The 13,067-nt window shown below is 55.2% G+C and overlaps 1 protein-coding gene across 12 annotated transcripts in view; it reads right to left on the reverse strand.

Moving 5' to 3' along the window:
* HDAC7 (histone deacetylase 7) overlaps positions 1-4,723 on the reverse strand; it is a 35,083-nt gene extending 30,360 nt beyond the window's left edge. For 2 of the 12 annotated variants that reach the window (XM_032492678.1, XM_032492685.1), the window contains exon 1: positions 4,322-4,483. In XM_032492678.1, coding sequence (XP_032348569.1) covers positions 4,322-4,356 — 35 coding nt within the window. In that variant the 5' untranslated portion in view covers positions 4,357-4,483. Of the gene's footprint in view, positions 1-3,840; positions 4,214-4,307 lie in introns of those variants that run through there. The other 10 variants (XM_032492687.1, XM_032492682.1, XM_032492690.1 and 7 more) reach the window with 9 other exon arrangements.
* Positions 4,724-13,067: the final 8,344 nt, after the last annotated feature.

Here is a 13,067-nt window from a genome sequence, read left to right on the forward strand (position 1 = left end):
CTTTCCCTTAATATCCCTGTGTTCTTGGACAAACCATGTAACTTCTATGGGTCTCAGTGTCCTCAGAAGAAAAACTAAAGAGGTTGGCCCAGATTACTGGTCCTCAGACATGGCTTTGCACCAAATTACCTGAAGCACGTGTCAAAATACAGACTCCCAGGCCCCCACCCTTGCAGATTCTGAGTCTGTCTGGAATGGGGCCGAGGATCTTTATTTTTAACACATTTTCAGGTGACTCTACAGCAAATGGTACAGGAACTGGCATTTGAGGAGGGATGAGGGTGCTTTCTAGCAAATACCTGGACTTCTGTTGAAAAAGCCACTTCTGCACAGGCATACATCTCCCCAGAACGTGTCCATATACCCCACACAGAGCCATTAACTGCAAAGGTGCACAACTCGACAGGCGACACAGGTCTGGACCACACATGTGCATACACCACAGACACCCAACAAAGAGCCATCACATGGGTTACAAACTGCGGGACTACCACCTCTACGTACACAGCCCAGGGGCACACACACAGGCCCCCCACCACACACGCAGTGAGCACACACACCCATCACATGTTGACCCACACTAAACAGACACTATCTTGAATTTATTTTGCCTCTGGGAACTGGTCCAGGACCAAAGGAGCTATGCTCTGCTGATGAAAACATCCCTCCTGCCTCGGCCACCGCCCCCCTTGCCCCAGGCAACATGCTGTCCACCTCCTTCTTGTAGAGGGAGGGCTGCTGGAGGAGGACAGTGGAGAGATGAGATGAGGGGAGGAACAGAGCCCTCCCCAAAGCCCAGCAGGCCCTCTCTTCCCCTCCCCGAACCCAGGAGATGCAAAAGGGCCTCCACCCAGTGCCACCGCCTCCCCAGTGCTTGCTCAGCTGGCTGGCCTAGACTCCCAAGCACTGGTTCCAGGGAGCCAAAATGGTAAGGGAGGTGGCCAGATTTAGGGACTCCTCCTAATACTCAGGCCTCTAAGGAAAGGGCTGTCTGGGGGCACTTTCCTGCAGCGCGAAGGCCTGGGTTCCCCGGGGAAGGTTGCCACAGAAACAGGGGGAAATATCACAGGGAAACACAATACCCGGCAGGGTCACCTGCTGACCAGGCTTCCTGCTGCATTGCCCACCACCACCCCCACCTCCCCATCTCACTGCCCTCTCGGCCTCCTTCTCTGGCCTTAGCCTGGGCCTCCTCACCCATGCTCTCCTTCCTGCCTCCCCTGGGTTAGGGGAAGCAGCCTTATGCAGAAACCCTGCCCCTTTTGGTTCCAAACAACAACATCAGGGATGGCCCAGAGCTGAGCCCCCCACTCCTAATCCTACCAGCGCCCCCACCACAGGAAATCAAAGCTTCCTGCCCCAGAGGAAGTGCCCCATCTAGTGAACAAATCCAACACACAAAAGCAGTCCTGGAGCTGTGGGGAGGACACAGGCCCTCCCTGCCGGCTCCCACGCCTCAACTCTGGCCCTGCTTCCAGCAATACCCCACATCCCACCACAGGTCCCAGCCTCGAATCTGACTGAGGACAGGTCAGGGCCAAGGTGGGATGGGGGTGTGGGCAGGATCTGAGTCAGGCGAGGGGAGGAGGAGGCCAGGAGAATGGGCAGTGGTCTGGTCCAGGCCCCGCTCAGAATGCCATTCCCTGGCTGGGTGACCCTGGGCCTTACATTAGCTCATCTTCTCTCAGGCCCCTGACAACTCTGAAAGTATCACTTCTTTATGAAAGGCCAGGAGAAAGAAGACAAAAAGATGGTGGGGTCCCGCAGGCTTCTGCCTTCTGGGCCCCTGGGCAAGCACCTGCAGCTATGGGAGGGTCCCGCTCCCCACCCCATCACACAGGAGTTTCTCACTTCCAAGGGTTTTATATCCGGATTGAGGAGGGGATGGAGGAAGAGAAAGTTCCAGCTACCATTTTCAGACAAGGATAAACGCTGGAGTCCATTATCCCTGAAGGAAGTCAGGGGGGTAATAACTGCCACACTGGACAGCGATCCATCTCCTTACGGTCAGCCTCTCCTCTGTGGTCATTTTGTTCATAGGGAAACTGAGCTTCAGGGTCAAAGCAAAGTGACCCACTTAGATGCTTGGAACAGTCGGTGCCAAGACCTGATGCAGCCTTCCCAGCCTCAGGATCACAGCTTGAGACTTGGTGGACACCCTCTGGGCTCAAGCTCAGGAACAGAGACCTCAGGAGAACACTGCCCTGGGGCCATTCCAGATGGAACACCAAGAGAAGTAACTCTGAGCCTGCTTTTGAGCCTGGCCATGCTGGGGATGAAAAACATCAGGGGACTAAAGGCAGGGAAGGGGTCTCAGACCTGGTTCCAGCCCAGGTTCCCAGGGTACAACAGAGTGAGACTGCTTTGTGCCTTAGTTTCCCCCAGAAATGACTGCAGAGAAGAGGAAGATTACTTATTGATTCAGGTGGGCAGAGGGAACAGAGAGCGGAGAACAGGAAGAATGATATGTTGAGCAATGAGGAGCTAAGAGATGTCTTGCAGAAGCCGTTGAAGTAGCTTCCAAGAGGATTGGTGTGAGCAGTGTGTGTGGCAGCCTAAGCCTTGGAAGACCTGGCCTATGGGGTCCTGTTGGGGAGAAATGGGCCACCAAGGTGGTGCATTAGGGGGTAGGGAACAGAGTCACATTCTCCTTTCTTTCAGCCCAATGTCTAGGCAGGGGTCTTGAGGAAGGTCCCCATGGGTCCAGGTGCAAGTCCAGAAACAGACTGATGAGTCCAGATGTTGAGTCCCCAGCAGGGCCACTGAAACTGGCAGGCAGAGCTGGGCCTCAAGCAGATGTTGAATGGGGATGTGGGGAGGGATGGGCAGCAGGAAGACAGTGTCCAGATGCAGGGGGAGGCCTCTGGGGTATGCAGGACAGCCATCAGGGACAAGGGAATGGCCTGGACTTGGTGGGAGGAGCACTGAAGGCTGGGGAGGTCAGAATGGGCAGCCTGGACAGCCAGAGGGAAGGAAATGGGGGTGAGGGTAGCTGGGTGGCCTGCAAGCCCCAGAGGGCTGTCTCCCAATCCACAGGCCTAGAAACTCTGGGCCCAGCTACAGCCCAGCTGAGCTGCCAGATTTGCCCCCTGCTTGCACTTCCCAGCACCAAGAGACCCCAGGCCTGGGGGGCGCTCATCCTGTCCCCTACCACTCACTACACAGCCCGCGGTCCCTGTCTTCCCGCGCCCCGCCAGCACCTCCGCAGCTCACTCGGGCACAGGTGTCTCTTCACCCTGATGGGTGAGCAAGGGTGGGGGGCGGTGCTCAGAGAAAGCTCGCTGTCAGAGACCCTCCCTCCCAGGGATCACTTTCCTCAGCGCAGGAGTCGGAGGACGGTTCGGCCGGGATCCGCGGGATGGGGGCGCTGATGTCCAGCGCCAAGAGCCCGGCCCCAACTCAGTGGGTCCTGCCCTTTGCCCTCGCGCTTCCAAATCTTCCGCCCCGGAGCACCGCCCCCTCCCGGGGCCACGGCGGCCGTCCCTCCCTCCCGGGTCCCCCGGTTCGTCCTCCCCACTAATGGGGGTGATGCGACCCCGGGCCCGAGCACTGGCGGCCCGGGGCCTCCAACTCCCTCCCTCGGGCCTGTCGCTAGCCCCAGGGCGAGCGGATGTGGGCGCCCCGCGGGAGGCCCGAGCCCTCCGGCCCCGGAACCAGCCCCGGCCCGGAGCCTGCCAGAGCCCCGCGGAGCCGGGTGGAGCGGGCACGGTCGGGGGGACGCACGCCGGGCCGGGCCCGCGGGGCCGCCCGGAGCTCGAGCCGGAGCTGGAGCCGGAGCCCGAGCCCGGGCGGGCGGCGCTGGTTGCCGCGCGCAGGGCGGGGCGGGAGCCCAGTACTCACCAGCGCCGGGGCTGTGCATCCAGGGGCCGGGGCCCTCAGAGCGGGGGGCTCATGGCGGGGCGGGGGGCTGGGGCGCCGGCCTCACATCCCCCCGGTCGCCGGAGGCTGCGGAGCGACTGTGAGACGGCGAGAGGAAGGGAGGGGGCCGGGAGGGGGAGGGCCCTGGCAGCCCGGCCGGCCGGGTAGGATGACAATGGAAGGAAATGCTTTATCTGAGTCTGAGAGCGGGCCAAGGGGGAGGGGAGGGAGGAGGCAGGCGCTCGCGGCCCTGGGACACACCACCCCGCAGACACGGCGCGGCGCCCGGGCGGGCGGCGGACACCCAGCGCGGCTGGATCGCGGGGAGGCAGCGCCGAATTCTGAACGCGGGACGCGGCCCCGACCCGCGCGCGGCCGCCGCGCTGCCGCCCAGTCCCGGCCGCCGCGCGGCGCCGCGACCCGCGCACAATTCCCGGAAACCCAGATACCTGAGCGCACGCACCCTCGCAGACACCACGTACGCGAGCACACATCCATGTTTACCACGGGCAGAGTCGTTTACACAGACACGCTTCAGGGAAGGGCCCCCGCGCTCACAAGCACACACGTACGGTCCCCTGGCAAGCAGTTGCACGGTGGGACAGCGGGACACGCGTGGAGTCCCCGGTCCCGGCGAGGAATCCCAGACGGAAACCCCTGCCCCCAGCCCAGAGCGCGACTTGCCTGAGGAAAGTTCCAGGATCTGATTTGAATCACTGCCCAGCCCTCCCCCTCTGCCACTCCCCCCCCCCCCACGCCTGCTGAGGGGGAATCGAAGGGTCCAGCCTGTTCCTATTAAAAGAAAAAGGGGTGGGGGTGGTGCGGATTTTGAAAGTTTTCTTTTTTTAAAGAAATTTCTCAAGGGATTTCCTTCCCTCCTCTCCTCTTCCTCTCTTCCTCTCAATCCTCTCCCCCTACCACCCCCCCTACTTTCCCCCTCCCGGTCCCTATGAGTCAAACTTCAGCAATGTGCCCAGTGTCTCCCAGTGCATTACAGCGGATCACAGAAATGTTCCAGTCTGTGAGTCGGAATGCAGCCGCCTCCAGCCCTCCCTCAGCTAATAAACTCAGCTCCGGGCTGGCTTTGCGCAGCGGCCCTCCCTGCCCGCCTCCCTTTAAGCGGACGGGAAGGTCAGAGTCAGGGGTCGGGGCTGAGGACCTCGCCATTGTGCTTCCGGGCCTGGCCTATCAGCCCTGTCGCCTCAGGCAATCTGCTGGGTCAGAGACACAGCGGCTCCCGGGAAGGGGAGAGGTCTGCACCCGGAAACACTAGGCTTTCCTGTAGTGTGAGGCTCACCACCCAAAGGCAGAGCACAGTTTTCCTCTGACCCGATCTTATCCTCCTCAATCCTGGGAACCCCAGAGTCCCAGCATTCTGCAGAAGAAGACATTGAGGCTGCGCCAGAGGCAGAGCCATGTCAGATCTGAAGTAAGCATCCACAGTGGCCTGGAAGGGCTTGGCCACGCGGAGGTCCAGCTCCTGACCATAGACTCCTTGTTCTTGCAAGCACAGCTCTGGCCTCACCACCTGTTGCTACTGCTTCCTACTTGGGGCCTTTTCCTTGTCCCAGCACTTACTCAGCAGGCAGAGCCAACCCCTCTGGACTTGTTAATTTATCCTCACAAACTCCTTTCCTGGCAATCAAGCCCTCCTCCAACAAGGCACCAGGCTACACACATCTCTCTTCTCCCCTCTGCCTCGTGCCTTTCTGCCTCCTGGTACTTAGTGCTCACTGATGTTAGTTGCTGTTATTATTATTATTTTTTTTTTCAGCCAAACTGGGCTGCTGGCTGCTCCTCGCCATGTCTTCATGCTCTCTCCCTTGGCTCATCATGTTCCCTCCAAAAATGAATGTCCTCTCAGCCCCTTCCTCCTCCTGTTGAAATCTTTCCAATCCTGAAGGTCTATGCCACCTTCTCCAGGAGACTTCCCCTGATTCCTATAGCCAGAGAGATTCTTTCCTTCTTTCCAAGGACCCCAGTCCAGCACATTGTCAGTCTTCCTCTGGACTGTGACCTTCATCCACTTGTCTACTTGTCTCAACTCTCTCTTCCTTCCCAAGAATATTCAAGAGTGGACACTCTCTGAGCCCAGCTACTTGTCTTCGTTACGAGTGCATTTCTCTGAGTGTCTGGCTAAGTTCCTTGCATAAAATTCAAGCTCCCTATGGGTTATTTGTTGAATTGCAACAGATGTTCATGGCCTTCAAGGACCATCCCTCAGATGGACACCCCCACATACCCTTTTTCCCTAGGACTCCTCATACTGACTCTGAAAAACACAAAGACACATGCTCTCCCCCCTCAGGTGTGTTTTCCCAGCCCTCCCTTGCCAATCAGACCACCCTCCTTCCAAATCCCTCTCCGTGCCCTAAGCCTCCAGAAAACTTGCTTGGTTGCTTCAAACTCCCAGCCTCTCCCCTGCTGTCTTTCTCCTTGAGCCCCAGGACATCCCCTCCTGATACCCATCCCCCAGGACTCCCGGAGTTATTTCTGGACTGAAATCAGGCCCTTGTTTGCTCATTTCTACCATGTGCATCATTCATGGATTTGTTTGTGAGCTTTCTTTTTTCTTTTTGACCTAATCACTGAGTTCTAAGAGATTGAGCCAAAGGGTATCTCCCCCTACCTTTGCCTGTCCCCACAGCACCCAGCACGTGGCTTTCTACCCACACCAGGACACACGGCCCACCCCAGCCCCCACCCCCGAGGTCTAGGCAGAGAGAAAGAGCAGCCCTCTGCAGGTGAGCCCTGCATCAGGGAAGCTGGACTGGGCCTTTCCCTCTCTTTCCTGCTTTATTTCCCATCAGCCCACCCCCACCCCATGGTTGAGTCTTAAGCCAGTTTCTAAGTCACACGTCCCTTGCTGGGATATGTTAGAGAGCCTCCAGGAACCCTAAGAGACATGAGGCAGAAAAGTGCAGGCTGCCTCTCTGTCCTCCACCCTGTTTACCATGGGAAGTTTTGTTTTGTTTTGTTTTGTTTTGTTTTGTTTTGTTTTGTTTTAAGGCTCTTGAGTCCAGGCCTATCACAGACTGCTCAGCTAAGCACCTTGCAGAAGAGATTAGCCCCATAGGACCTGCCTTGGCAACTTCGAGTTTTTCTGGGGTCTCTGGCTCAAGCCTGAGGGCCCCCACCTTCTGCTTTCTTTGGGATTCTGGGCCTACTTGACCTCTTCTTTCTCTTTCTCCTTCTCTTCTCCTTACTCAACTAGCTTTTACTATTTGCCATGTAGCAGCCCTCTGGCATCCCCCTGGTAGACATTAGATCATTTATTATTTTTTTAATTTATTTTTGTATTATTTAATTGTTTTATTTTGGCGGGATGGGGGAATTAGGTTTATTTATTTTCAGAGGAGGTACTGGGGATTGAACCCAGGACTTTCTGCACACTAAGCATGTGTTCTATGACTTGAACTATACCTTCCTCCCAGATCATTTATTCTTAACAGTGATACCTGCTATGCTTGTGATTAAAGTATGGCTCAAAAAGGTTACACACCTAGTACGTGATGAGGCCATTCAGGCATTCAACACGTGTTACTGGGAGCCCACCTTGTGCCAGGGTTCAAAGCTCCATCCAAAGTCATCTGGTCTAAACCTCAGGCTTCTGAGACCACTCCTGACCCAGCTTTCTAGATGTGGTAGCTGAAGCCACAGTCCCTCCCCTAACCCGCACTTCCCCCACACTCTCCACAAGCTAATCAGAAAGTGCTCATCCCCATCCTGGGTGAGATCTCGGAGGGACAGCTTCATTGGGTGAGCTGGGTCTTGCAGTCCAGCTTCTGAACCTGCAATCAGATGCCAATGCACAGGGTTTGGACTTGGATACAAATAGGGAAGGTAGATCCCAGTCTCTAAATAAAGGGTTTCATGGGGCCAAGTATAACAAGTGGAAGGAATGAAGGAATGAAGGAAGGGAGGGAGGGAGGGAAGGTAATTTGTTTTCATTGAGCATCTCCTTTGTATTATGTGCTGTTCAAGGCCTTTTCACTTGTATCTCGCTATTATCCCCATTGTTTTAATTAGCAAACTGAAGCTCAGAAAGACAGAATGATTTGCCCAAGGCTGTAGAGCCAGTAAGTGACTTCATCTCAAACGTGCCTGATTCAGAGCTGTGCAGACTCTTCTAGCAGGTCAGAACAATGCAGAAGCTGCAACCAGGACTCCCGTCCCAGTGCAGCCTGGTTACTCAAGGTCCTCGCTGATCTTCGCGTGACATTCGACATGCCAAGTTTCCCTCCTTGTTGACCCCAGCTGTGGCCTCTCATCCCTGGGTCCCACCTTTGTCTGTTGCATTGCACAGGTGGGATCAGAGGAGCTATGTAAGTATTCTGGCTAGGGTTGGGGGTGTGGCTTTGGGGTGCATCTGGGCAGACCCCCATCCAGGATTTCAGGATCTGAGAGAAGAGGCGATACATCCTCCTGGGCCACAATTGAATGGATAAATCAAGAAGAAGCTGGGGCATGGCTACCAGTCCAGATGGCCTGGGTTGGGAGGTGAGATGACTGTGGGGACAGAGGCAGGTGGAGAGAACTAAGCAAGTTCCTTCCCCGTCCCCCTACCTCCCTCCAGTGTCAACAAAGGTGATGTGGTTTCCCCTGTGGTCTGTTGCCCTAGACACCTGCAGTTGTGAGTATATGTGTATGTGTCTAGGTGCCAACCATGCCGCGGCAGGACACAAGGAGAAAGCAGTGGGACAGGATGGGGAGGGGCAGGAAGCCAAAGATAAGGTCTCCTCAACCCCAAGATGAAGAAGTCACAAATGAGTGAGAAAAGATGGCAGAGGCCACCCCCTTGACTCTTCCAGGAACCTCAGGAGGATGCTCCAAGAGGGGTGTCGTGGGTGTCAGGGCCCTGGGCTGGGGCTGGGAGTCAGGGATCTTGAGTGCTAGGCCCAGTTCTGCCGTTAACTTCCTGGGCCACACCTTTCTAAGTCTCAGTTTCTTGCTCTGTAAACGAGCAGTGCCTCAGTTACCTGCCTCACAGGGCTGGTCTGAGGTCATATGAATAATATACGCAAAAGTTTGGACCATTGTGAGTTTTTGAACTATTACAGTTGCTCTCTCACACACATATACTCCACAGTGGCGATAAAGAACAAAAACAAAAATAAAAACAAAAACACAGCCTCTACCCTCATATTGATCACAAGGTGTTCAGTAGGAAATAGAACAAATACGTAAAATACTTGAAAGCCTCTTGTGAAGCCAACTATTTAAAAAACCTCCCTGCTGTGTGATCTCGGCCAAGTTGAGACCTCTCTGGGCCTCAGGTGTCTCACCTGTTAAATGAGAGCTGGTTTAGGTCATCTCTCCTTATTTTTCTGAGTCCAGAGCAGTTTTCTGATTCTGTTGTTTCAAGTGCCTGATTCAGGCACTTGAGGACCTGGCAAAGAGGAAAGACCCAGGCAGATCACAGCCTAAATGAAGCCAGCGGGTTTTAAGCTGGGTTTCGGAGAAGCCCAGAAATGTCAGTCAGTTGAGGTGGGGAGAGGGGGTGACATTCCAGGTAGAGAGAATGGCATGTGCAATGGTGAGGCAAGGAAGCAGAGGGTGGCGAACAGATTAGTGAGGCTTAGGAATGAGGCTGGTGAGCACTGGGGGATCCTGGGGAGGAAGTCGGGACCTGAGGAGAAGAAAGGGGCAGTCCCCAGGGCTGAGGCCGCTGAGACTGAAAGTAGGAGGATGGGAAGACACTCTCTCAGCTCCAGAGGCGGGTGCCAAAGCCCAGCCAGCCAAACTCCACCCAGGAGAGAGAGAAAGATAGGTCCCCTTGCCAAGAGGCCCCACCTATGGGTCTGGCCCATTCCTCCCTTCCTTTCTCCACAGCCCTGCTCCAGCCTCGAGGTAAGCGAGGGCCCCCGAAGCCAGAGCCTTGTTAGTGAGGGAAACAAACGGATGGCACTGCCCTGTCCCTCCGACCCTCCGTGACAATAATGCCAGTGGCGAAATAATAACAGTAATGATGCTGATTGAAATGTTGAAAATTGGGAAAGTTGTGTAACAGGAACTAACAGAGTGTCGTAGGTCAATTATAATTCAAAAGCAAACAGGCAAACAAACTCCTAGAAAAAGAGATCAGATGTGTGGGGGGAGGGGGAATTGGAGGAAGTCAGTCAAAAGGTACAAACTTCCAGTAATGAGATAAGTAAGTACTGAGATGTAATGAGAATGTCCATGATAAATATAATGAGCACTGCTGTATGTTGTAAACGAAATTGTTAAGTGAATGAATCCTGAGTTCTTATCGCAGGAAAAAATTTTTTTTCTATTTCTTTAATTTTCTGTCTATATGGGATGAAGCAAGTTCACTAAACTTGTGACAATCATTTCATGACGTAAATCAAATCATTACGCCACACATCTTCTACAGTGCTGTGTGTCAACTACACCTCAATAAAACTGGGAAAAAATAGTAACTGATGATGATGATGAAATAAACTACGCATCACTTTTGCCCTCTGATCAAAGCCCACAGCACCAAAATCTCTTGTTGTGGCCCTTCCACTTACTAGAATCTTTGCTCCTAAGAGCTGCAAGTGATCTACAAGATTATCTAGTCTGTTGGATCCCCTAAACCTGACATTATATCAAAGTCATGTAGCAGAACCTGTGAAAAACAGACTCCTGGGCCCTCTCACAGTCCCCGTCAGACACTTCGGGGTGTGAGGGGTGGGGATACCCAGCAATCTGCAGCTCCCCAGGTAATTCTAAGGTGTGGTTAGGTTTGGGACGCTCGGCTCTAATCAAACCACTCCTTCTACAGATGAGGAGAGTGAGGACCCAGTCTCCCCACCGGAGGGAGATGTCATGGTTAATCTGTGACCCGGTGCAGGCGGAGAACTCAGGCGTCCCAGCTTCTAGGTCAGCGTTCCTTCCACAGCCCGCACTGCCCACCCCAGAGATGCCTGTGCCAGCAGAGATTACGGTCAGGGAGGCAGCCACTGGGCCATACTCTAATCATGAGTGAGAAGAAATTCGTCTGAGTTGCAAAAATGCCTTTCTGCAGCCAGCTCGCAATTACTCGCTCCAGTGGCCCCTGCAGGGACTCTGTGGCCTGCCCACTGGTGGGCTCGGGGGAGTTCAGCCTTGATACATGCCCCCAGCAAGACCCCGGTAGCCCCAGCTGCTGTAGTGGCTGGAGGGCAGGATCTCACCTGCTTACCAATCTTAATGGTTCCTCTTTGGAGGCACTTACCTCTCTGGCCCAGGATTCTCCAAGGAAGACCTTGAGGAAGTCGTGGCCTAAGGACACTGACCTCTCTTCCCAGGAGTGTCTTTTAGGGATGAGTTCGGACTATGCCCCTCTGTGCAGCAAAGCTGCTACAAGCTGAGGTGAGGGTGAAATGGGGTGAGGGTAGCTTCACAGAGGATGAGTGGGAAGTAGCCACCCACATGCAGGCACCGCTGTACTCTTTTTCATTGAATATAATTTCTTATTTATTGAGCATCTACTCTGTGCTAGGTTCGTGGGCACAGAGGCAAAGGAAGCCACAGTCGCTGTCCTTGAGAGGCTCACCACCTGGAGAGCAGCATACAGCCAAAGAAAAGAGCCTGGAGTGGAGAAAACAGTCGGATGAGGGACTCCAGCACCAGTGCCACAAAACCGACGCTGGGTCCAGAGAGTCACAGAAGCTCCACCCTGGAAGGGACCTGCTGGACCATAGGGTCCTTGTGGGCGAGAGCAGGGGTCCTGCTCTGACCTGCCCCACTTCTGTGCCAGGAACGGCGGTTTTAGAAGTCTCTGCCATGTCCTTGCAACCCTCACTCCAACTTGGCCTGAGTGGGGAGGGGCAGGAGGGCACACAGGCAGGGAGACAGATAGCCGCTCTCCCCTTGGGCAGACCCTGAGGCTGGCTGCAGGCTGCTCTGCACGGAGCTTTCAAGGAACCATGTCAAACCCCTCGAGGACTGGCTGGCGGGAGGCTGTGTTGTCCTATGGCTAAAAGCAAGAATCTGGAGTCAGGCTGCTTGGGCTGGCATTGGTCTCTCTGACTATTTGATCTTAAGCTTGTTATTTGGCCTCTCGGAGGCTCGATTTCCTCATCTGCAAACTGGGATGTGAAATGCCTGCCCCATGAGGGTTGTTGTGAGGACTGACAAGGTCGGAACGTGAAGTGCTTAGCGCAGAGCCTGCTGTCCACTGGGCTGTGCCAGGCTGTGGGGCTCAATGCTAGCATTCGTGATGGAAGACAGAGTCCTATCACTTCTGTCCCTCTAAACCAAGTTGTCCCTGACAACTTCAGTCTCAACAAGTACTGACCTAATTTATGCAAAGAAACCCAGTCGGGTCTATAGCTTGAGCTGTCCCCTCCTGGAGCCCAGCAATGGGAGTGGGGAAAACATGTGGGACCTTTTCTGATGCCCCCTGTTCCCCCCAGGTACTCAGGTGTTCTCTCAGAGCTGACTCAGAGTTGAGGGGAGCCTGAACCGGGCTGCAGGGAATGCCCAAGCCAACTAAGAAAAGGCCTTGCCTGCTCTCCAGAATCCTGGCACTGCACATCTGGAGTGATCTGCACATCTGGTGGCATCCCTGGGGCAATGGCCACAGCTGCTGACATTTGAGGGAGGAGAGCTCTAGCTCCTCAGTCAGGGCCTAGGGGGGCTATAAATAACTAGCTAAGAGGACCAGGGGGACGAGGTTGACCTTTGAGGGGGCGGGAGCGGCTGGCGACTTCCCCCACCCCCTTGGGTCCAGCGCCAAAGTTTTAGCAAAACAGGAAGAGGCAGCAGCAGCTGCTGGGAAAGTAGGAGTGGCTCCCCTTCCCCCATTCGCCTGGGGCCTTCGGATCCCAGCCAGGACCTGGGAGAGGTGGAGGCCTCTAAGCTGGGGGGAAGGGAGGGGCATACCCACACGGACTGGCCCCAAGGCTCCTGGTGCCCTCCTATGGCTCCGCTGGGGCCTAGGCAAGGGGGGATAAGACAGAGTGCAGCCCAGTGGGTTATGCTACCCGCACCCCCACCTCTTCCCTTTCTGTGCCCCTATCAGAGGGACAACAAGAAGGACAGACCTAGAAATGGAGCATAAAATAGATATGCAGCCCAGCCTGTACACCCAGAGGCCCATCTTCCACTCTCATCCCCCACCAGCCCACAGGTGGGCTGAGCCTAAGCCCCAGTGGATGGATGGGAGAGAGGGCCCTAGACAGGAGGAAGGATGCCTCTGGGCTTCTGCAGAGGGGCCCAGGGCTGGCCCATGGAATGAT

This window comes from Camelus ferus, chromosome 12 (assembly GCF_009834535.1).
Source record: "Camelus ferus isolate YT-003-E chromosome 12, BCGSAC_Cfer_1.0, whole genome shotgun sequence".
Classification (NCBI taxonomy): domain Eukaryota; kingdom Metazoa; phylum Chordata; class Mammalia; order Artiodactyla; family Camelidae; genus Camelus; species Camelus ferus.